A 22,231-nucleotide genomic window follows, 5' to 3' on the forward strand; every position below is an offset into this window, starting at 1 on the left:
TCCTTATTTTATCAGCTTTTTTTTAAAGAGTTATTTTTGCCGTTTTTATGGCTTTATTTAGATAGGACAGTGTAGGTAAGACAGGAAGCAAAGTGGGAGAGAGAGGAGGGAGTGGGATCGGGAAAGGTCCAAGATTCAAACTCGGACGCTCGCAGCGTAACGGCGCCATATGTCAGCGTGCTCCATAACTGAAAACAGTTCTGTGACAGTGCTGCAGTTCATATTTCATATAAATAAAATCAAAATGTAAAATTACACTATCAAATTATCAAATTATTACTGCTATTAAATGTTTCCATATATATAAATATACAATATTTTGCCTCATTTCTGATGGTGTGTGTGTGTGTGTGTTCTCAGGTGGAGGCTCAACAACACAGAAATCGTTATTGGTAGTGACGATCACTACAGTCTGATAGGAGGAAACCTCGTCATCAGCTTCCCCGACAAGAGCAAGCATGCTGGGAACTACTCGTGTCTGGCCAGCAATGAGTTCGGGACGCTCGTCAGTCAGAAAGCCTCTGTTCAGTTCGGATGTGAGTCGCTCTTACAGAAGAGCTCTATTAAAGCTGCCCTGAACAGCCTGTTGATTCACACACACACACACACATTTACACACACACACTTACACAAAGCCGTTATTGTTCTGAGCTTGACGGATATTAATTTCTGCTGTCAGACGACTGAAACGTTTGTGCGGTTTCCGCTGAATTATGACTCTAAAGTGTCCTCTGTGCAGTTTTACTGCTATTGTGTGTGAAATTGATGTTCGAGTTAATTAAATTCTATTTGTGGTGTTGTCCTGTTTTAATTCTCATTAGGTAACATTTTTATACAGAAATTGCATCAAGGGACATTTTTCAAAACGTTTCTGCTGGAAAAATATTAGGTTCTTTATATATATATATATATGTGACCCTGGACCATAAAACCAGTCTTAAGTATTTGCATCAATAGCCAAAAATACATTGTTTGGGTCAAAATGATCAATTTTTCTTTTATGCCAAAAATCATTAGGATATTAAGTAAAGATCATGTTCCATGAAGATATTTTGTAAATTTCCTACCGTAAATATATCAAAACTTAATTTTTCATTAATAATATGCATTGCTAAGAACTTCATTTGTACAACTTTAAAGGCGATTTTGCTCAATATTTAGATTTTTTTGCATCCTCAAATTCCAGATTTTGAAATAGTTGTATCTCAGCCAAATATTGTCCTATCAAGGCATACATTAATGGAAAGCTTATTAATCCAGCTTTAAGATGATGTATAAATCTCAGTTTTGACTAAAAATGAACCCTTATGACTGGTTTTGTGGTCCAGGGTCTGTTGTCAGTGTTTGCAGTGCGTTGGTTTGTAAAGATAATATTGTTAAATTATTATACACAATTCATGCAGTATTATTATTGTTATTTTAAAATGTAATTCTCTTGAGTTTGCCATGAATCTGTGTTATTGACACATAACTAAAACTGAAATAAAATCTCCATCTTGTGTTTCAGACTTGGACATGTTTTCCACGGACGAGCGGGAGGCAGTCTACGTGAAGGAGGGGCAGGGGGCGGTGCTTCTGTGTGCTCCGCCTCCACACTTTCCAGGTTACCAAGGCGCCTGACTCTTGACAGTTTGACAGTTGTTTATGTGTTTGACTGACACATTTGCATCATTTCCTGTCTGTGCTCTCTGCAGAGGATCTGTCCTTCCGCTGGATGCTAAATGAGTTTCCGGAATTCATTCCTCTGGACAAGCGGCGCTTCGTGTCCCAGACCACCGGGAACCTCTACATTTCCACCGTACGAGCGTCAGATAGTGGGAACTACTCCTGTTTTGTCTCGAGTCCGTCCATCGCCAAGAGCGTCTTCAGCAAGTTCATCCCGCTGGTGCCCATCGCTGAGCGTGAGTCTGTTTATCATCATCCTGCACTGAAAAAAATGATGTTCTTACTAAGTATTTTCCCCTACAAATTAGGTTTCGTTTTCTGACCCCACTATTTTCTTGCTTTAAGTATAAACTCACTTAATTTTTCTGAAAACAAGATTTTGTGATTTTGCGTCTCAAGGAAATGTACCTTGATTTAAAAATATTTAGATGTGTACTGTGTACAACAAAAATAATGAGGGAGAAAATCATTTTTTGCAGTTTAAATCAAGGTTATACGTGTAGGTGTTTTAAACACATTTGCTTTTAACACTAGTGTAAATGCTCTAGTTTTTATTATTTTTACTAATACTGTTTTTCAGTTTCTGAGTGATGCTCAGGCAGAGGTTCTTCCATGATGATAAGAGTGTTGTCACATCTTTTGTGGTAGAAACCACTTGATAGTATTACTGAGTGTGAAACTGACAAAGTAAGAAAGATCTGAAAGACAAAACAAACTCTGTGGTTTCTGAAGTATTTCTGAGTGAACTGATTCTTTTTTTAGGTCTGTTCAGGTTCAGATAACCTCCTGAAGAAACTCAGATCTGCTCCACACACACAAGAACAAGCTTTGATACGTGTTAGTTCAGGAATAATAGTATCTCATCATGACTAAACGTCGTTTCTGTTGTGTGGTCTTAATAAATGCCACATCTTTAAAGGTTTTTCTCCTCCTCAGCAGCACTTACAAACACCAAAACTTAGAGTTTTATTCCTCTCTATATTCTAAAAGTTTTTACTGAAGGGTTTGTTCATATATCATTCACACTGATTTATACAACATTTTATTTCTTAAAACATGGTGGAAATGCCAAAAATGATGGAATATTTAAAGGTCATGAGTTTGTTTCTCCGTTTCAGCAGCACTTACATACTCCAAAACTTAGAGTTTTATTTCTCTCTATTTTCTAAAGGTTCTGACTGAGGGGTTTGTTCGTATTTCATTCACACTGATTTATACAACATTTTATTCCTAAAAACATGTTGAAAATTTATTTTTTTTTTATGTCTGTTGACCAGTGTTGGGGAAAGTTACTTTTAAAAATAATGCATTACAATTTTGCATTACTCCTTGAAAAAGTAATTAATTATGTTACTTAGTTGCTTTTTATGGAAAGTAATGCGTTACGTTACTTTTTAAATCTGGGCAGGGCTTGCTTCTTTGTTTTTAATATTATATAGTATTAGTATAGTTGAATTTCATCAGTGAAGGTCAGCAGCAAAGACACTGGTTAATAAAATAGGATTAAATACATAAAGGATATTTGTTTTATTTAACATATTTAATTATTGCAGGTTTGCATCATATTCTGAGTTTGCATTTTACTGTTTGTATTCATTTTGATGAACACTGAATCTGTTTTTTTGTGAGTGAGATGAATTAATGCATGTTCACATTTAGCCTAGAATACAGTAACGTCATGTTTACTCCCAAATTCCCCACAGGAGACTTGTCAATCAATACAAATGGGAAAAAAAATGAGCTGGCGTTACTTATTTGAAAAAGTAACTCAGAAATTTTCTTAGAAATTCCAAAGTAAATGTATTACTTTACAAGTTACTTGAAAAGAGATGTTACTACGTAACTCCCATTATTCCCCCTTGAAAAACTATTAACTTGTCAACAAAATCAAGCAAGAATTTTGAACCTGAATTTATCCAATGTTCAGATTTATTTTCTGTAAATGCATGCAATTAGCACGTTTAACTAGAAGTTGCCTGGTTTCATATTTACACATTTTAAAGAGCTTGTAATAGAAAACAGTGTTACAGTTCTTAATGTACTGTGATCAACTGCTGAAGTATAATGATATATGTTAGTTAAAGTATATATATATATGTCAGTCCAAACATGAATCCTCCTGATTCATACATGTGCGTGTAATATTAAAGTTGTTCGTGACTGTCAGCATCAGTAGTGTGTTGAGTCATAGCGCCTCAGCAGATAAACAAACAGGAGAGATTCACTGGTTTTGCTGGAAGGAGGAAATAATGCACGAGGACCTCAGTCATTCACTGCTGTCTCGTATCTGCTCTCTATCAGGTTCTCTGAGGAAATATCCCGCTGATATCAAAGTCAAATCTCCAGACACTTACACGCTGGTGGGGCAGAACGTCACGCTGGAGTGCTTCGCGCTGGGAAAGTAAGAAAAAACGGCACACGAATGATTTCTCAGTGTTTGCAAGGCAGCACTTCAGTCATTTTCCTCATATGCTTCATTATTCAGCACAATTTTCTGCAAATATTTCAGTTTGAATCGATTAACATCCAGATTTCACTCAAACTGCATTTTGTAGATAATTTCAGCATTATGCTGTATGCGCAGTCTGCCTGTGCTCTGTATTAACTCTTTTATAGCTAACATTTCAAGTTCAAATGGAGAAAATCTTCCACTGACTGAAGCTGAGAGAATGTTCAGTATTTAAAATAGCATCAGTGACTGTTTGCATATTGAATTACCATTGGATATTGAGGTCTGAAAATAACAGTGTATGTCATAATATAATGAACTCAGTGGTAAATTTTTGGGATATTTTGCTTTCATAACAAAATATCTAGACTTACCATTAGTCTTTTAGCTTTTTCAGACTAGTGTAACAAGTCCAAAATAAACATTTAAGATTTTATTTTATGACACTTTATTTGCGTCTGTAGATTTCAATTGCAGTACTTAAATTTTTAAGGATATTTCTCCACTTCAGCAGCACTGACATAGACCAAAACTTAGAGTTTTATTCCTTTCTATATTCTCTTGGTTTTTGCTGAGGGGTTTGTTCATATGTAATTCACAATCATTTATACAACATGTTATTCCTAAAAACATGGTAAAAATGCATATATTTAAATGTTATGAGTTTGTTTCTCCAATTCAGCATCACCAACATAAACCAAAACTTTGAGTTTTATTCCTCTCTATATTCTGATTGTTTTTACTGAGGGGTTTATTGATTTTGCTTTCACACTGATTTATATTAGAGTTTATTTACATATTAGTTTTGTCTTTTGAAAGTATTTTCTGATTTATTTTCTGAGTAATAAAAAAAAGTCTTGAATCCCCTTAGTAAAAACCTTTAACTCTAATACGTCAACAAAATCAAATAAGAATTTTGAACATGGCTTTATCTAGTGTTCAGATTTATGTTCTGGAAACGTATGACAATTAGTGCAGGTTTAGTTGGATAATGGTACATTTCAAACAGTACAAAGTAATGTTGCAATTCCTAATGTAAGCAATCAGTGTCGTTCTCAGTTGCTAACTGGTCTTGCATGTATTTTTATACTTGTTACGTTTTATCATCTATACCTGATGAACAATGTGGTAAAAGTTGATTTTTTGCAACACTGATTTAACACTGTTTGACAAGCAGTTCTCGCTGTTATACATAAATTGTGTGTGTTCAGCCCCATCCCTCAGATCCGATGGAGGAAGGTGGATGGCGATCTGCCAGTCCATCGTTATAACATCAGTATGGCAGGAAGTCTCCTCCATCTTTACGACATTCAGTACGAGGACGAGGGTTTGTATGAGTGCGAGGCCGACAACTCCAAAGGCAAAGACCGACACAAAGTGCACCTGTATGTGGAGGGTGAGAGTCACATGTCCCTCAAAAACATAAAAATAACAGTCACAATTTAGTTTGGGAACCAGTTCTCACTAAGTTTTAACTATAGCTAATAATACTGTAGTTAATTATAGTTATTTTCAGTTAATTGTAGTTAACTGAAACTAAAATCATAAAACATACTTTAAATAAACGCTAACTGAAATAATGTATAAAAACCTTTTTTTTCTAGTTGCCAAGACACTACTTTTTTCATTTTGTTTCCTTTGATGCGTTAAAATAACTAATTCAGAATATCAATAAATACTGTAATAGCATCTCAAAGATACTAAAATAACACTGCTTTATGTGTGTGTTTGTCTCAGGAGCTCCTGAATGGGTGGAGAAGATCAGCCCCTCAGAAAGAGACATCGGAGGCGATTACATCATGTCCTGTCTGGCCAGCGGGAAACCCAAACCCCACGTGCACTTCCTGAGGAACGGACGAATGGTATTGCTGACGTCATTTATAACCATTCATTTTCACACAAATTCAAGCATTTAAAAATCAGATCGACTGAAAATAAATCTGTATTTGGCCAATGCTTTTATTCAAAGCGACTGTTTTTACATTCATACTAGTATCATGCTCTACTCTTTGAGCTACAGAAACGCCACAATCTCTCTATTTTGATGTCAGTAAAAATAGCAAACATTGTCCTAGTCAATAAAATGCAATAGCAAACTCCTTCATTTCAGCAGTGCATGTAAATAGATGCAGCAGATCAGCGTAATGAATGATCGTGTTGTGAGGCGTTGAGCGCTGGGCGGCCGGACTGCTGGCTGTGTTCCCGTCTGGAGCGAAGCCTTCTCATCATGCTTCTGGTTACATAACAGTCACGACACCAGATGGTGCTGATCCAAACACCTGAAATGTGTTTACAGCGTATATCACAGGAAGAGCCACTGAATGCAAATCAAACATGACTTCTAACAGAATAATAATGCCTGACAGATGTTAGTGTTGAACAGTGGTTTCTTCAGTTCTTTATATGAACTATTTGTATATTTATGAATTTTTTGTAATTATGGTTTTATTTTGTTTTATCAAATTAATAAATATTTGTATTAAATGTATTCATTGTATGTTTGTTTTTGTATTAATTTGTATTCATTTATTAGAATTATATATATATATATATATATATAGATATATATAAATCTGTTCTCTTCTGTTTCATCAGTACGCCAAAAACCATGAGTTACGTTTCACAGACCTGACATTTGACGATTCAGGGATGTATCAGTGTATTGCTGAGAACCGTCACGGCGCAATCTACGCCAATGCCGAGCTCAGGGTCTTTGGTGAGTATTCATCGTTTAATATTAATTTTTGCTGAGTCAAAGAGTTGAAGATATTGAGGAACACTGCTAGTTCTTCCACTAAATGTGTTGTTTTGTCAGCCGGCGCTCCTTCATTTGAGTGGAACCCAGTAAAACCCAAAATTCTTGGTGCCAAAAATGGGCACGTGGTGATTGATTGCAAACCCAGAGCGGCGCCGCGGCCGACCATCTCCTGGAGCAAAGGAACCGAACTCCTGCACAACACCAGCAGGTCAGAGATCACGCAAAATTCATCTCACGGATTCCTGCTCTCTCTAGAGCCATTCATATTCACTGTGTCTTTTATGATTGCAGGATTTTCATTTGGCCGGATGGGAGTTTAGAGCTTCTGAACGTCACTAAATCAGACGAAGGCAAATACACTTGTTTTGCAGAAAACGACAGAGGCCGAGCGAACAGCACCGGATCGCTGTCAGTCACCGGTACGACACATACAGCTGATCTGGATCTGGATCAGGATGTCCTAATTATTGGGTTGACTTGAGAAAAGCAATGTACTGTTCACCCCAGCAACCACATAGTAACATTCCAGCAGCAACACACCTAACAACACACCTAGTAACACCGTAGCCTAGCAAAACATAGAATGCCATAAAAACTGTAAAGTAATACCCTAGAAAACACCCAGTACATTCTAACAACTGCATAGCAACACCCTAGCAACCACCAAGAATTCTCTACCTTGCCGCTGTTGCCTCTGGCTTGCTTAGTTGGGGACACTTTATCTTCACTTTATCTTCACACAATATTGTATTTTATTTTGTTGTATTTGATTAACTACCTTTACCTGAAAATGTGAGTGTTTACTGTTGCCCTTTGCATTGTTGATGTACTATTTCCTATTTAATACTGTACAGCCGCCTTGTCACAATTCTGTATTGTTAAAGGCGGTATGTAAATAAAGGTGACTTGATTTGATTTGATACAATACCCTAGCAATGCCAGAATCCAGAACACCCTAGTAGCCGCACAGCTACCTCCTAGCCTATCAACCACCCAGAATACCTTAGAAACTGTAAAGTAACACCTTAAAAACCATCCAGAACAACGTAGCAACACCCTTGCTACCACCCAGAATACCACATAGAATAACCACATAGAATCAGAACCACATAGAATCAGAATCCGAAAGAGCTTTATTGCATATTAAGCATGTGCGCATAAAAGGAGTTTGTTTTAGTGTCACAGACTTCCAGTGCAGAGACAATAACAACACACAGACAATAAAATAAGATGAGAATAAAAAAATACACATATGCAAATATAAATAGACAAAATAGAAAATAAATTGAAAAACAGAATAAATTGTATATACATTTGTGCTGTAGATGATAGAAAAAGAAATACAATAGAGTGAGATGCCGGGATGTACTGGGATGTAGGTGGTAACAAATAAATATAAGGTTATTGCACATATTTTTATTGCACAATGGGGGGAACATTTAACTGTTCATAAGGTAGATTGCCTGGGGGAAGAAACTGCTCTTGTGTCTGGCTGTCCTGGTATTTGGGGCTCGGTAGCGCCAACCAGATGGCAAAAGTTTAAAAAGGGGATGTGAGGGATCCAGAGCCCTTTTCCTCACTCTGGATGTATACAGTTCTTGAAGGGTGGGCAGGAGAGCATCAATAATCATCTCGGCAGTCCGAACCGTTCTCTGTAATCTTCTGGTGTCTGATTTTATAGCTGAGCCAAACCAGACAGTTATTGATGTGCACAGAACAGACTCGATGACGGCTGAGTAGAACTGTTTCAGCAGCTCCTGCGGCACGTTGAACTTCCTCAGCTACCTCCATCCTTCCTATAGCTGCCTCCTAGCCTAGCAACAACCCAGAATACCTTATAAACTGTAATGTAACACTCTAACAAACATTTAGAACACAATAGAAACACCCCTGCAACCACCCAGAGCACCCTACAATACCCTACCCTTAGGTATGTTTTGAAGCATGGTTGCTGGTTTGAGCTGGTCCTTAGCTGGTCATGAGCTGGTTTAACCTGGTCATATGCTGGTCCTAAGCTGGTCCTGAACAGGCGTCAGTTACTTAGGACCAGCACATGACCAGCTAAGAACCAGCTTAAACCAGCTCAAACCAGCAGCCATGCTTCAAAACATACCTAACCAGCATATGCTGTTTTTTTACAACAGGGTACAACACCCTAGCAATGATCTAACCCAAAACATCCTAGTAACCACATAGCTACCTCCTGGCCTAGCAAATTTACCCAGAATACCTTAAAAACTGTAAAGTAACACCCTAAAACCACATAGAACAAAATAGAAACACCCCACAACCACACAGAGTACCCTACAATACCCTACAACATCCTAGCGATGCCCTAACAACCACCCAGAAAACCTTACAAACTGCAAAGTAACACCCTAACAACCCACCTAGAACACCCTAGCAACTGTATAGCAGCATCTTGCACTCAGAATATCCTAACAAGTAATGTTTTGATGACCACCTGAATAAACTACAAACTTCATAGCTACCTCATAGCTTAGCAACCACCAGGAATACCTTAAAAACTGCAAAGTAACACCCTCACAACCACCCAGAACACCCTAGCAACTGTATAGCAACACCTTACACTTCAGTATCGTACAATAAACAAGTAATGTATTAATGACCACCCAGAATAAACTACTAACTTAATAGCTACCTCATAGCTTAGCAACCACCCAGAATACCTTAGAAACTGCAAAGTAACACTCTTGCAAACACTCAGAACATCCTTAAAACTGCATAACACTCTACACAGAATACCCCATCCAGAACAGCCTACCATCTGCAAAACAACACCCCAGCAGCCTTTCAGAACACCCTAGCCTAGCAACCAACCAGAATACCCTAGCAACTCCATAGCAACCATCCAGAACACATCTGTTTGTCGGACAGACTAAATGGCCTTAAAACTTTACTCTTTTAACCTACTACAAACTTTTTTGCTGCGCTTTTCCTAAATGAACGTAACAGTTTGTCATCTAGTGTTTGAGTTTGTATTTGTTGGTTGAGTGTGATGTGATGGACACACATGGTCTCACTCCTGCCCTCTGCTGCCACAAACACATGACTGCACCCGTGCAGCTGACAGTCATCAGCAGAACTGAGAGGCGTTCACCTGTATTCATCTGTCGCTGTATTCAGTCGTCTGGATTCAGAGAGTGTGACGAGTGCACGTGAGTTTATCGTTGTCTCTCTCTTCAGACGCCACGAAGATAACTCTAGCCCCGTCCAATGCTGACGTCAGTGTGGGCGAGAGGGCCCGGATGGAGTGCGCCGCGTCTCATGACCCCACCCTCGACCTCACCTTCATCTGGTCCCTCGATGCAAACGTCATCGACTTTGACCGAGACAGAGAACACTACGAGCGCAAAATGGTAAATTCAGTCTTCAGCTCCTCAATAATTATATTTGCTTCATTAATATTACTGTAGTGGATGCCTCTACAGAAAAAATATGATAGCTATAGTCACAACTATAATGACGATAACCATAATAAGTATAATTATATTGACAACTGTAATGCTGCTTTTACTGGTATCTATAACCATAGCGATAACTAATGGTAACTTTAACAACTATAATAAGCTAACGTCACTATACAGCTATTGTTCTTGTTGTGTACAGATGTCTTATGTATTTTGCAGACATTAAATAAATGTATTAATTGACGATTGTTGATCAGGATGTTAATCAGGACGGTCAGGTTGGGACGTCCAGCTCAGAGCTGTTGATCAGTAACACGCAGCTGAGACACGCGGGACGTTACAGCTGTACGGCGCAGACGCCGGTGGACAACGTCACGACCTCTGCGGAGCTGGTGGTCAGAGGTCAGACTGAGACTCATGGGACCGTTCTCCATTTTATCTTCAAATGAACCTGAGCTGGACATCACTGCTGATGTTTCCTGTATCTGAGCATGTTGAGTACATCTCTGGTTCCTGTGTCTCCTCATTCTCAGGTCCTCCAGGTCCTCCCGGTGGCGTTCGTGTGGATGAGGTGACGACCAGCAGCGTGAGAGTGACCTGGAGTCACGGGACGGATAACTTGAGTCCCATCTCCAAATACACCGTCCAGTACAGAGACGTGCGAACGCAACAGGACTGGAGAGACGCCTCCACCTGTGAGTGCATCACCACACATCACACGTGTATAATTAACATATTAATATGTTTTTATGCACATTTAAGATGATTATTTAATTTGATAATCATCTGTTAATAAAGTTTGACTTGACTATTTGAATCCATTTAAAGCACTAGTTTAGATCTAAACCAGTCCCACTGAGTCTGTGCATTTATCCAGTGATTCTGTGTCTTCAGCTCCAGTGAATGTGGAGGGAAATGCAGAAATGGCCACCGTGATCAATCTGACGCCCTGGACGGAGTATGAGTTCAGGGTCATCGCCACCAACACGCTCGGCACCGGACCGCCGAGTGACCCCTCGCCCAAAATCACCACCAGGGAAGCCAGTGAGTTGCTTCTGTCCTCGTCTGAGGAAATAATCACCTGTGTTTCATTGCCATTAGTGTGTTTGTTTAACCCAGCTATTACATTCAGCCTGTTATGACCTGGACACAGTCCATAATTTCAGTGCCCCGAATACTAATGGCAATTACATCGTTGGGCATAATTGTTTTCCTTCAATCACATAATTATTATCTAGTAAACTTTTCTCTCTGAATACAGTATTCGGTTATAGAGATGCAAATCCCTACACTGGAGTTATGTAGAACACCATAGTAAGTAGTAATTGCATAGCCATGCCTTAGCAACCAAAACTACTGTCATTTTTTATTTGTTTAGCGTTTTTCATGATATAAATCTAAATCTATCCATTAGTGGTGACTATGTCAAGCTGAAGTTCATATAACAGAAATGTACAGTAAAAATCATGCAGTTAGTTAATGGCATGTATTCAAACAAACAGTGAGCACCATTAAGCAATGATTATTTGTTGTGATCAAACTTATAGGACATATTGGTAGTTTTGTATGTTGGTTCAGGGTTGTCGTCATCTGAGGTCCTTGGAGGTGTTGGTATCATCTTTTCCCACATAATTTCAGCCATTATTTAGTGTTGGACTCTCTCTCTCTCTCTGTAGGGCCTGTTGTGGCTCCGTCAGACATCGGTGGAGGAGGAGGAACCAGTCGTGAGCTCACCATCACATGGACGGTACCAGTGCTCATGTTTCTCACATGAAGACCAGTATTATTTGTATTTTAGAAACCAGAAAAATCCCTCTATAAATAACTGCAAAATTTCTTTTAATTTCATGTGACACTTTACTTTGTTTTATCTGTGTAATTAGCTTTTAATTTGGTGTAAAACTGAAAAACGTGAGACTGGTAAAACATTCAAGGCAAGATACTACAGATAAAAACTTTGTTTAGTTTTTCATGCATTTGTCATTTTTACTATTTTGGTCTATTTTTTTAATTCCATGACATGACTGCTTTCAGATTAGTGAAAGTGATCTAAAATGCACACTTTAGTGTTACTTTGATCTATTTGCGTCTGTAGATTTCAGTTACAATCTATATCTTTAAAATTCAGTAGCACTTACATAAACCAAAACTTAGAGTTTTATTCCTCTCTATATTCTGAAGGTTTTTTCTGAGGGGTTTGTTCATATATCATACACACTGATTTAGGCAACATTTTATTCCTAAAAACATGGCGAAAATGCATATATTTAAAGGTCATTCATTTGTTTCTCCACTTCAGCAGCACTTACACACACCAAAATTTAGTGTTTTATTCCTCTCTATATTCTGAAGGTTTTTACTGTGGGGTTTGTTCATATCTCATTCACACAGATTTTTTTTACAACATTTTATGCCTAAAAACATGGCGAAAATGCACATTTTTTAAAGGCAGTGAGTTTGTTTCTTCACTTCAGCAGCACTTACACACACCAAAACTTAGAGTTTTATTCCTATGTATATTCTGAAGGTTTTTACTGTGGGATTTGTTCATATTTCATTCACACTGATTTCTACAGCATTTAATTCCCAAAAGCATGGTGAAAATGTAAATATTAAAAGGTCACGAGTTTGTTTCTCCACTACAGTAGCACTTACACACACACCAAAACTTACAGTTTTATTCCTATCTATGTTTGTTTAAATAACATTCACACTGATTTATGCAACATTTTATACCTGAAGACATGGTGAAAATGTTTTCTGTCTGTTATATTCTTAAATCTCGTCTGTAAAAAAAAAAACTTTAAAATGTGAGCAAAATGAAAAAAGGTAAAATAAGAATAATGCATTTGTATTTTTAAACATAACATTTCAGAAAATTTGTAATGCAAAATGTGTTATCTTTATGTACTGTGATTACAGCCAGTCCAGCCACAGTACTACTACGGCAGTAATTTTGGCTACATCATTGCGTTCAAGCCTCATAGCGATGACGAGTGGATGACAGTGACGGTGACTGATCCTCAGGCCCAAAAGTATGTCCACAAAGACTCGAAAATCCCCCCATCCACCAGATTTGAGGTGAAGATGAAGGCCTTTAACAGTCAGGGTGAAGGACCGTTTAGCAACAGCGCCTTTATATCCTCTGCTCAGGACGGTGGGTGATGCACGGCTGCAGATTTACAGAATTAAACCACATGAACGAGTGACATTACTGACGTGTGTTTCCATCTCAGTTCCTGCGGAAGCTCCCACCATCATCGAGGCGAGGACGCTATCGGCCACGGAAGCCGTCGTGTCCTGGGTGCCTGTTCAGTTGCAGACGGTTGAAGGATACCAGGTACCAAAACAGCAGCAGCTCACTGTTAAACTCATGCATTTAAAATGACTAAAATAAACTAAACTGGCAAAAATGAATAAAAAAACAATAGTGATTTAAAACAAAAGAAGAAAAAAAACTTCTTCTAATATTTATGGTATGAATTATAAATAAATAAATTTGAATTATTTATTTTGAAGATAATATTTTATTATAGAATTTTTTGTTATTATGCAAACTGGGTCAACTAAAACTATAACCACAAAAATATTTTTATTTCTTGAAACAAAATAAACATTAACTGAAATAAAATATAAAACTATAAAATATAAACGTTTTATTTCAGCTTAGTTGCCAAGACCACATTTCTCATTTTCATTTGATGTGCTAAAATAACTAGAACCAAGTAAACCAAAACTAGTAAATGTTAATTAAAACAAACAAAAAAAACTATGCAGACATTGAAATAAAATGTAAACCAATTAAAAATTAAAACAACAAAATTACTTAAATTCCAGGTAAAATGAAAATGAAATATAAAACATAAAGAATAAAAACTATAATAGTATATTCATTTCTGGCCTGGTGCGGGTGTTTTCCCTCAGGTCCGGTACTGGAGGGAGTCGGTGGAGAACGAGGCTTCTGCGCAGCGTGTTCTGGTTCCCAGTCGAGAAAACCACACGCGTCTGGACAACATGAAGCCCAACTCACATTACCTCATCGAGGTGCGGGCGTATAACGGCGCCGGCTACGGACCCGCCAGCCAGCGCCACAAAATCTACACCAAGAAAGCACGTAAGTTCTAAGCAGCCAAAGCACAGGTTTTCAGACTGGAGTTTTGCTGTGAGGGGAAAAATAAATAACTGGCATTTATGTTACTATTATTTTCTGGTCTGATTGTATTGTTTTTCTCAGCTCCTAGTCGGCCACCTAAAATCATCAGCACAAAGATGAACTACAGCGGCAAGATGATCAACGTCGCCTGGGAGCAGGTGGAGCCGCTGGCCAACGAGTCGGCGGTGGAGGGATATAAGGTCAGAACAACTCACAGTGGCTGCATTTACAGCAAACGAGGGCTGCGAGCTGCTCTTGATGCTTCGTTTACTTGCTGTTCAGTGTCTCTAAATGTGTTTTGGTGTGTTCGTCCTTCTGGATTCATGGAGTTAAAATTTAGCATGCATATAAATAGCTCATTAAATATGCGCTGAAGCATGTACATTTGAAATATGTGGTTTTGGGTGGGTTTTCTGTCTCTCTGTCTCCCTCTGCTGCTGCGTGTGTGAAACTCAAGCCACTGATGAGCTAAATGAGGTTTAATTAGTGCTGCAGCTGATTCACAGCAATGAGAGACCATAAAAACCCTCCAAATGTGTGAGTGATGAAGGAATGAGTGATTAGTGAGTCAAGGAGAATGTGTGTTTGAAGAAACACAACAAGTTAAAAGATAATTTAGTCTGTTTTAACCAAAAAGAAGTTACAAATCATTTCAAAATCACCAGAGATGTGTTCATTCAGTGCTTGTTTTGTAATTTGGCTGACATTATCAGCCTGTGTCACTAGTGATGGGAAGATCGGAAAATATTACTCTCTCGTTCGTCAAAATAAACAAATCTTTATTCAAGTCAGTTTGTTGATTTAAGTTGCTTTAAATGTGATATATTTAACAGCCAAATTCCCAGAAAATAATAATACAGCCAAAGATAATTTAGAGGGAACATAAACAGAGTCCTTGACTCCTAAAAGCGTCTGTATTTCAGTTCAAGTTTCATAAAAGTTTCCAGCAAGACAGACGGCTGTCATTCAAAATAACCATACAACATTGATTTAATGTTAGGCTGAAGCCACACATTTATTCTTTTAAGCTTTTTATGAAAACATAATGTTAAAAATTATTCCAACTGCATTTAAGTAAATTTAAGAATTGATTATTTAATCAAAGATGATTAAAGACGATAAGATCTCCTTTTCTACAGTGAGAAAATGGAACAAAGATGGAAATGTCCCAGAAATCAGTTTAATGAAGTAAAAATCTCTCCATAATGGGAAAATATCATTTTCCATCCCTGGTTTAGCATTATTTTTCAGTTTTTGTCTTTGCTTCACTGAATCATGCGGAAAGTGTCCCCACTTTTGGCGTTACAGAAATGTGACTGAAATCTCGTGGGTTCTGTCAGCTCTTGATGTTGTGCTGTTCTCATTTAGATCCTGTACAGGCCGGAGGGGCAGCTCAACGGCGATCTGTACACCACAGTGAAGCAGTCCATCGATCTGCCCATGAAGAAGGGCAATTACCTGGTGGAGGTGCGCGCGCACAGCGAGGGAGGAGACGGAGCCGTCGGACAAGTGCGCATCGCAGGTAAAACCGCATTTACATTAGTGCATGAGAACATGACGGCCCTTTCATGAGATGCTTTTATACAAAAGTGACTTACAAATGAGGAATTTGTCATTGTATTTGTATTTATTTATGCATTTGGCAGATGCTTTTATCCCAAGCCAAATCTCATTCCATTCAAGATAAGCATTCAGTCAGTGCAAATGCTGCTCACATCAAGCAGAGGAGTGAAGAACTCATGAATGAGCAGCAGATGGAGCTGTTACTCATGAAACACACATGATTTTGTGTGAATGAATATAAGCCTGCTTAAAGATAAAAGTAGTAAAACGTAACCATGTGATCAATTCAGTTCAAGTTTGTGTGTCGCTTTTCACAAAACAAATTGTTGCAAAGCAGCTTTACATAAAAATGAACATTTCTAAATGCATTAGTAATGATCATGCATTATGAAGATAAAAAACAGTTGATCGTTGGTAATGCAACTCTAAACTGAGAAACACAAGACACATCATGACGTATGTTTAGATTAGGTTATACGTTACTGTCCTTTTAGTGTTTTTCTTGGACTCATGCTATAAATAACATATAAGCAATGACAAGACAACAAAACAACATGTAGAAATCAACTAAATCCTTTAAACAAATGTACAGTTATTCATTTTGCAGATGCTTTATGCAAAGTGACTTACAAATGAGACACATCATGAGCAGTTTGTTGTGATATTTAAATGTGAATTTATGCAGATGCTTTTATCCATTTGCATTCCATTATATACAACTCTGATAGCACAGGTACAACTCAGAGATGTCTATTTGACATCTGCATTTACATCTGCAAGACATTATTATTATTATTATTATTATTATTATTATTTGTTTTTAAGAGTGTTCTGCAATACATCTATAGGACATTTCCTATCAGATGTCATAGAGACGTCTATTAGATGTCTTTAAGATGTTTATGATTTTAGAATGCATGTAAAACTGACATCTTACAGACGTCTGCCAGATGTTTGCACAGCAGAGGCTTTCCAGATCAAGAGATCTTTAACAGACATCTTGCAGACGCACGTGTGTTATCTGGGATATAATCAGCTCAAACACTGCTCACGTGAACCAAATGATGACGAGATTCACTGTGACGATGGACTCATGAATGAGCAGCAGATGGAGCCGTCGCTCAGGAAAACACAGATGATCACATGACTTCATCTGAATGAACATAATCCTGATGGAACATAAAATACAAGTAACCACATGATCATAGATAGTTCAGATAGCAAAAAAATAGATGCAGGTTTTATTCAACTCCATCAAACTGAGCAAAATGGCTGTCATCATATTTTACATTTAGATTAGATTATATGTTATTGTCGTTTTTAGTATTGTTCTTGTCAATGATTGTACACAAATAAAATTTAATAAATTTTATTTATTTTAGAAAAGAAATAAAACAAACTTCCAAACACAGTATTCTGCTAGACAGATTTTCTGTTATTCATTTTCCAGATGCTAATGTGCAAAATGACTCAAAAAATAAGCAATTTGTCAGGCACCTCATATTCATTAGTTTTCTCATTATTTCTGCTTGTGGGAGAGTTGTGAAATTTGGCACACAGATGGAGGACAGTCTCAACATTAACCACAGCAAATTTAGTGACTAACTCGGACCCTCTAGCGCCACCAACTGTCCAAAACTGTACTCATGTCCATGCTAAAAACCTCTGAAGCATAAGGGCTAAAACTCCTCCATTTCTAACTTATCTTGAAACAGTTCATCCAGTTTTCACCAAAACTGTCTCAGATCATCTTCAGAGCATGCTGCCACTTAATTAATAAAAGAGTTTCGACAGACCCAATCATTCTCTAAAAGCACATCAGTGAATTTGTCAAAGTGGACACTGAAATGGACGTGAGGCTGTATCTCCACAACACTTAAACATATTCAGACCAAACTTGGTACGTGTTATAACAGCCAAGACCTGAGGATTCAGGAGCAGTTTCAGCACAGCGCCACCTACTGGTGAAGAGATATGAATAATTGACCTTTTTACCTATAACTTCTGAACAGTTTGGCCAAAATCATAAGTTTGGTCTCCTTTGATTCAGAGCAATGACAAAAGTCAAGTCAAGTGACCTTTATAGTGCTTTATACAAAGACAATAGTGCATCATCCAGCTTAACTCAGTTCAAGTTTTGTTCTCAACCAGTGGAGTCAGTCAGTGCACTCATATCGATAAGTTAAATTACTGAAAGTCCCCAACTAATCAAGCCAAAAAGCAAGAACACAATATAAACGGCTAAAATGAAAATGAAATCATTTAACTAAAGCCACTAATAGTGTGTCAGTGGGTAAAATAATAGAGTTTTGTGATGTTTTCACAGGTGCGGCCATTCTGGTGTCTCCGTCTCTTGGCTTCTTCTCTCTTCTCCTCACGGTTCTGTTGAGTTTGATTCTCTGAATGTAGTTTCATCCTGATTCAATGAAGCTGAACTCTCACAGGATGAAACCCCCAATATTTAGAGCCCACACGGCTCTGGAGAACAAAAGACTGGAGATTCAGGACAGAGCGTGTGTTTTATGTCCGAACGGTTCAATATGCCTTACAACATCTCACACTCTGATCTCTTACCGAGCGCTGATTGGTCCAGATGGAGCGGAAAAAGGAAGTGCTGCTGTGAGACTTCCTGAGTGTTTTGGTGACGGATCAGCGTCTCACGTTTGTCTTTGTCATTGTCAGATCAGTGGCTTTCTCTTATTTCTGTGGACGGATACAGTCAAAGCAAACCAACAATTCACATTCAACTCCATTCATTCACTTTTAGAGGATTATTATATATGCAATAATTTATAAGATATTTGTCTGTTCAACATTGTATCTGTTTTTATATTAGCATATCTGTGATAGATTTTTGTTTTTTAAATTAGGATATAATTTTAAAATCTGTCTTGGGTTCATGTGAGGAACATTGTGTTTGAGTTTGTGTTCATTTACGAGCTTCAGTCTCAGACCTGTTATGAAATATGATCAGCTGACATAGACGAACTAATACTGCGAATGCGTTTGTGTTTTAGTGTGATTTAATGTGATTTCACACTGAACACGTCCTAGTGAACACCAGTGCTGGGTAGAAACTGGATTACATGTAATCTGGATTACGGAATCAGACTCCAAACATTTAGTAATTAGATTATGTTATGCTTTAAAATGCTCATAATCAGATTACACTTACTTTTAATGGATTACATGATAAAAGTAATCCATATAAGTAATGCAAAAGTAATCAGAATACATGATGTGAAATGAGTAATCTAGATTTGTGATCAGTAACAGACTAGAGTTTGTAAGTAATCTAGCCAGCACTGGTGAACACAGATTCATTGAGTTATTAATGCACCAGATTCAGTTTTATTAACATTAATTATGCTCATTAATAACCAGATAACAAAAGCAGAATCACGACGGCACTGATTCTTGAGCACAAAACCGCTTTTGTTTTGACTGTATCATTCAGATCTGTGTGTCATTGGCAGGTGATTTGTGATGAATGTCAATTAACGTTTTTATTTTTATAATAATGTTTGTTGCAGTCGCTAACTTTAAATGATGATATTCACACATTTCTGCGAGTTTCATACTGGAGTGTTTGCTCAAATATATGATTTATATTCTGTTAAATCGTGCGTCTGTATGTCACGTGCTAATATGATCTGCCATTCATCTGATGATCTGTGTATTTAGTTTTATTGATCAGGATTTGAAGGTTTGACTCGTCTTTGAGAAACTCCATCAGGATCAGATTGTTTGTAATGAAGCGGATCAGTGAATTGATGTGATTTGATGTGTTTGAGCTGAAGTTTGTCCTCATTTAAACCACCACTAAGTGCTTTTGCTCCTGATGTTCGTCTGCGTGAGAGAGTTTTGCCAAATGCATGGATGCCTTGAGCTTTAGCGGCCTGCAGTTATTCAGAGGCCAGATGCATGATGGGATTGAATGGACCGATCGTCATACTCACTGGTTCAGTTCAACGACAGGTCAGACTCTTTAACTAGACTAACCTGTCAGTTATTACCTGCTTCATTCAACTCAGTCTTCAATTAAACTTTATAGAGACCAAACAAACAAACTCGTCTGTTGTGTGTTTCTCGCTCTCGTTGAATCCAGCAGAGACTGTTGATTCCTCACGTCTGCTTCACGTCCCTTTCATCATCATCTTTATATTTCCAGCTCTTGAATAGCATGTGGCCTTCATCCTAGATTATACATTTACAAAAATTAGTGACTGAAAGTGTGTGAGAAAATAAATAATGAAGTAAAATGACTCTCATGGTTATAAATCGAATCTAAACACTTTTTATTAGCGCATGTGAAGGATGTTTTAAGTAGATACTGAGACATGAGAGAACTTAATGTAATAAATAATAGTTTAGCAACCACACCACGTCTAACAATTTACTCATGATAATGATTCATGCTGAATGAGAGGTTCACTTTTATTCACTTCAAATAGCTTGTAAATGCTTGTGTGCATTTTACTTTCACTTTCGAATAAGCAGCAATTCGGCGTCAGTTGACTGAATTTACAAAAACAAAACCGTGACACCACTGTGTAGTAGGCCTGTCGAACCAAACCGTTACACCCCTGATATGCATTTATGCTGCTCTGTTTTGAATGCCACTAAATTTTCAATTTGGAGTGAGGGGAAATAAAATATATGTTAGTGTTTTAAGTTTCCTAACGTTTGTTTTATTTAGGACTGTTTGTATTTAAATTGTAGGAAAATGCGACTTACACGTGACTTGTTCCCTCCTCCCGACCTGGTGCAACTCTCCTGGAAAATATGGTAAATTTAATTATATTATGCTGTAAAAGGACATATACAATGGGGACCATGGGGAAAATCCTCTCCCCTTTAAGGGGTCCCTGGCTCCAAAAAGTTTGAAAACCCCTGATCTAGGTTACGCATTTTTGGTAATGTATTCTAATTACTTTTTATTCAACTTGTTTTAAACTTTTCATCGAACATAACATGTTATTAAAAAACAAAGAGAAAGAAAACATATTCTTTCTTTTTTTAAAATTAACATCACAAAATGCATTAAACATTAAATTACACCAAGGTTTCCCAAACCTCTGATTAACCAACATCAGAGAACTGTAAACATGCCAATTGTTAAATTATTGGAATATTAATTTGCTCACTCACCTTTATTCAAGTCAAGTCACATATATTTCTATTGCGTTTTATACAATACTGATTGTGTCAAAGCAGCTTTACAACGTCAACAGGAAAATAGTTCCAGTTCTGCTTTCTTCCAATGGTGTCAATCAGTCAAGTGTCCTCAACTAATCAAGAAACCAAAACTCCATCGGTGACAGAAAAGGAAAAAAACACCTTGGGAGAAACCAGACTCAGTCAGGGAGCCAGTTCTCCTCTGGCCAGATAAACCAGCAGTTTAATTCCAGGCTGCAGCAAAGTCAGATTGTGCAGAGGACTCATCTGGTTCCTGTGGTCTCATTCCGATGGCAGTCTAGGTGACGAGGACTTCACTGGGGATCTGTCTATGGGGCTCATCTAGTTGATGTGGTCTCCGCTGACATTCAGGGCTGTAGAGGTCGTCTCTAGGTGCTGATCCACTATCTTACTGGATACAGACTGGATCTGGTGGCTACAGTGACCTTGGAATAAAAACAAATATAGACTAATATAAGCGTAGATGCCATTCTTTTTATGATGTAACAAGTACACCAGGTGTTATGGGAAGTGTTCCCAGTTCTGGTTGACCTAATTAATGCAGCCTAACAACCCCTTAATGGATTTGAAAATTAGAAATGTATTAGTGTGTTATGTACAGGCCAGGTTAAAGAGATGGGTTAAAGTTAAAAAGATGACAGAGTGTGACTGCCTCCTGAACAATGTTAGGTACATTGTTCCAGAGATTGGTCACTAAACAGGAAAAGGATCTGCCAACCGCAGTTGATTTTGATATTATAGGTCAGAGGTCTTCAACCCTGCTCCCGAGGAACCACTTTCCTGGAAAGTTTATTTCCAACCTGCTTCAGCACACATGCCTGCAATTTTCAAGCAGTCTTGAAGAGCTTGATTGGCTGCTTCAGGTGTGTTTGATTAGGGTTGTAGCTAAACTCTTCAGGATAGTGGGACCCCAGGAACAGGGTTGAAGATCTCTGTTCTCGGTCACTGGTCTCAAACTCAATTCCTGGAGGGCCACAGCTCCAAACAGTTTAGCTCCAACCCTAATCCAACAT

At 37.9% G+C, this 22,231-nt stretch overlaps 1 protein-coding gene across 2 annotated transcripts in view; it reads left to right on the top strand.

Annotated features, from left to right (window-relative positions):
* The window catches only part of cntn1a (contactin 1a), a 56,693-nt gene extending 38,170 nt beyond the window's left edge, over positions 1–18,523 (top strand). For both annotated transcript variants that reach the window (XM_051100571.1, XM_051100570.1), the window contains exons 5-24: positions 361–536; positions 1,508–1,603; positions 1,695–1,901; positions 3,967–4,066; positions 5,326–5,510; positions 5,852–5,976; positions 6,710–6,830; positions 6,930–7,080; positions 7,164–7,291; positions 10,080–10,252; positions 10,561–10,705; positions 10,837–10,998; positions 11,198–11,347; positions 11,980–12,050; positions 13,226–13,460; positions 13,540–13,643; positions 14,228–14,417; positions 14,538–14,656; positions 15,825–15,978; positions 18,346–18,523. In XM_051100571.1, coding sequence (XP_050956528.1) covers positions 361–536; positions 1,508–1,603; positions 1,695–1,901; positions 3,967–4,066; positions 5,326–5,510; positions 5,852–5,976; positions 6,710–6,830; positions 6,930–7,080; positions 7,164–7,291; positions 10,080–10,252; positions 10,561–10,705; positions 10,837–10,998; positions 11,198–11,347; positions 11,980–12,050; positions 13,226–13,460; positions 13,540–13,643; positions 14,228–14,417; positions 14,538–14,656; positions 15,825–15,978; positions 18,346–18,422 — 2,869 coding nt within the window. In that variant the 3' untranslated portion in view covers positions 18,423–18,523. The remainder of the gene's footprint in view (positions 1–360; positions 537–1,507; positions 1,604–1,694; positions 1,902–3,966; positions 4,067–5,325; positions 5,511–5,851; positions 5,977–6,709; positions 6,831–6,929; positions 7,081–7,163; positions 7,292–10,079; positions 10,253–10,560; positions 10,706–10,836; positions 10,999–11,197; positions 11,348–11,979; positions 12,051–13,225; positions 13,461–13,539; positions 13,644–14,227; positions 14,418–14,537; positions 14,657–15,824; positions 15,979–18,345) is intronic.
* The last annotated feature ends 3,708 nt before the right edge of the window (positions 18,524–22,231 follow it).

Source organism: Labeo rohita, unplaced genomic scaffold (assembly GCF_022985175.1).
Source record: "Labeo rohita strain BAU-BD-2019 unplaced genomic scaffold, IGBB_LRoh.1.0 scaffold_104, whole genome shotgun sequence".
NCBI lineage: Eukaryota > Metazoa > Chordata > Actinopteri > Cypriniformes > Cyprinidae > Labeo > Labeo rohita.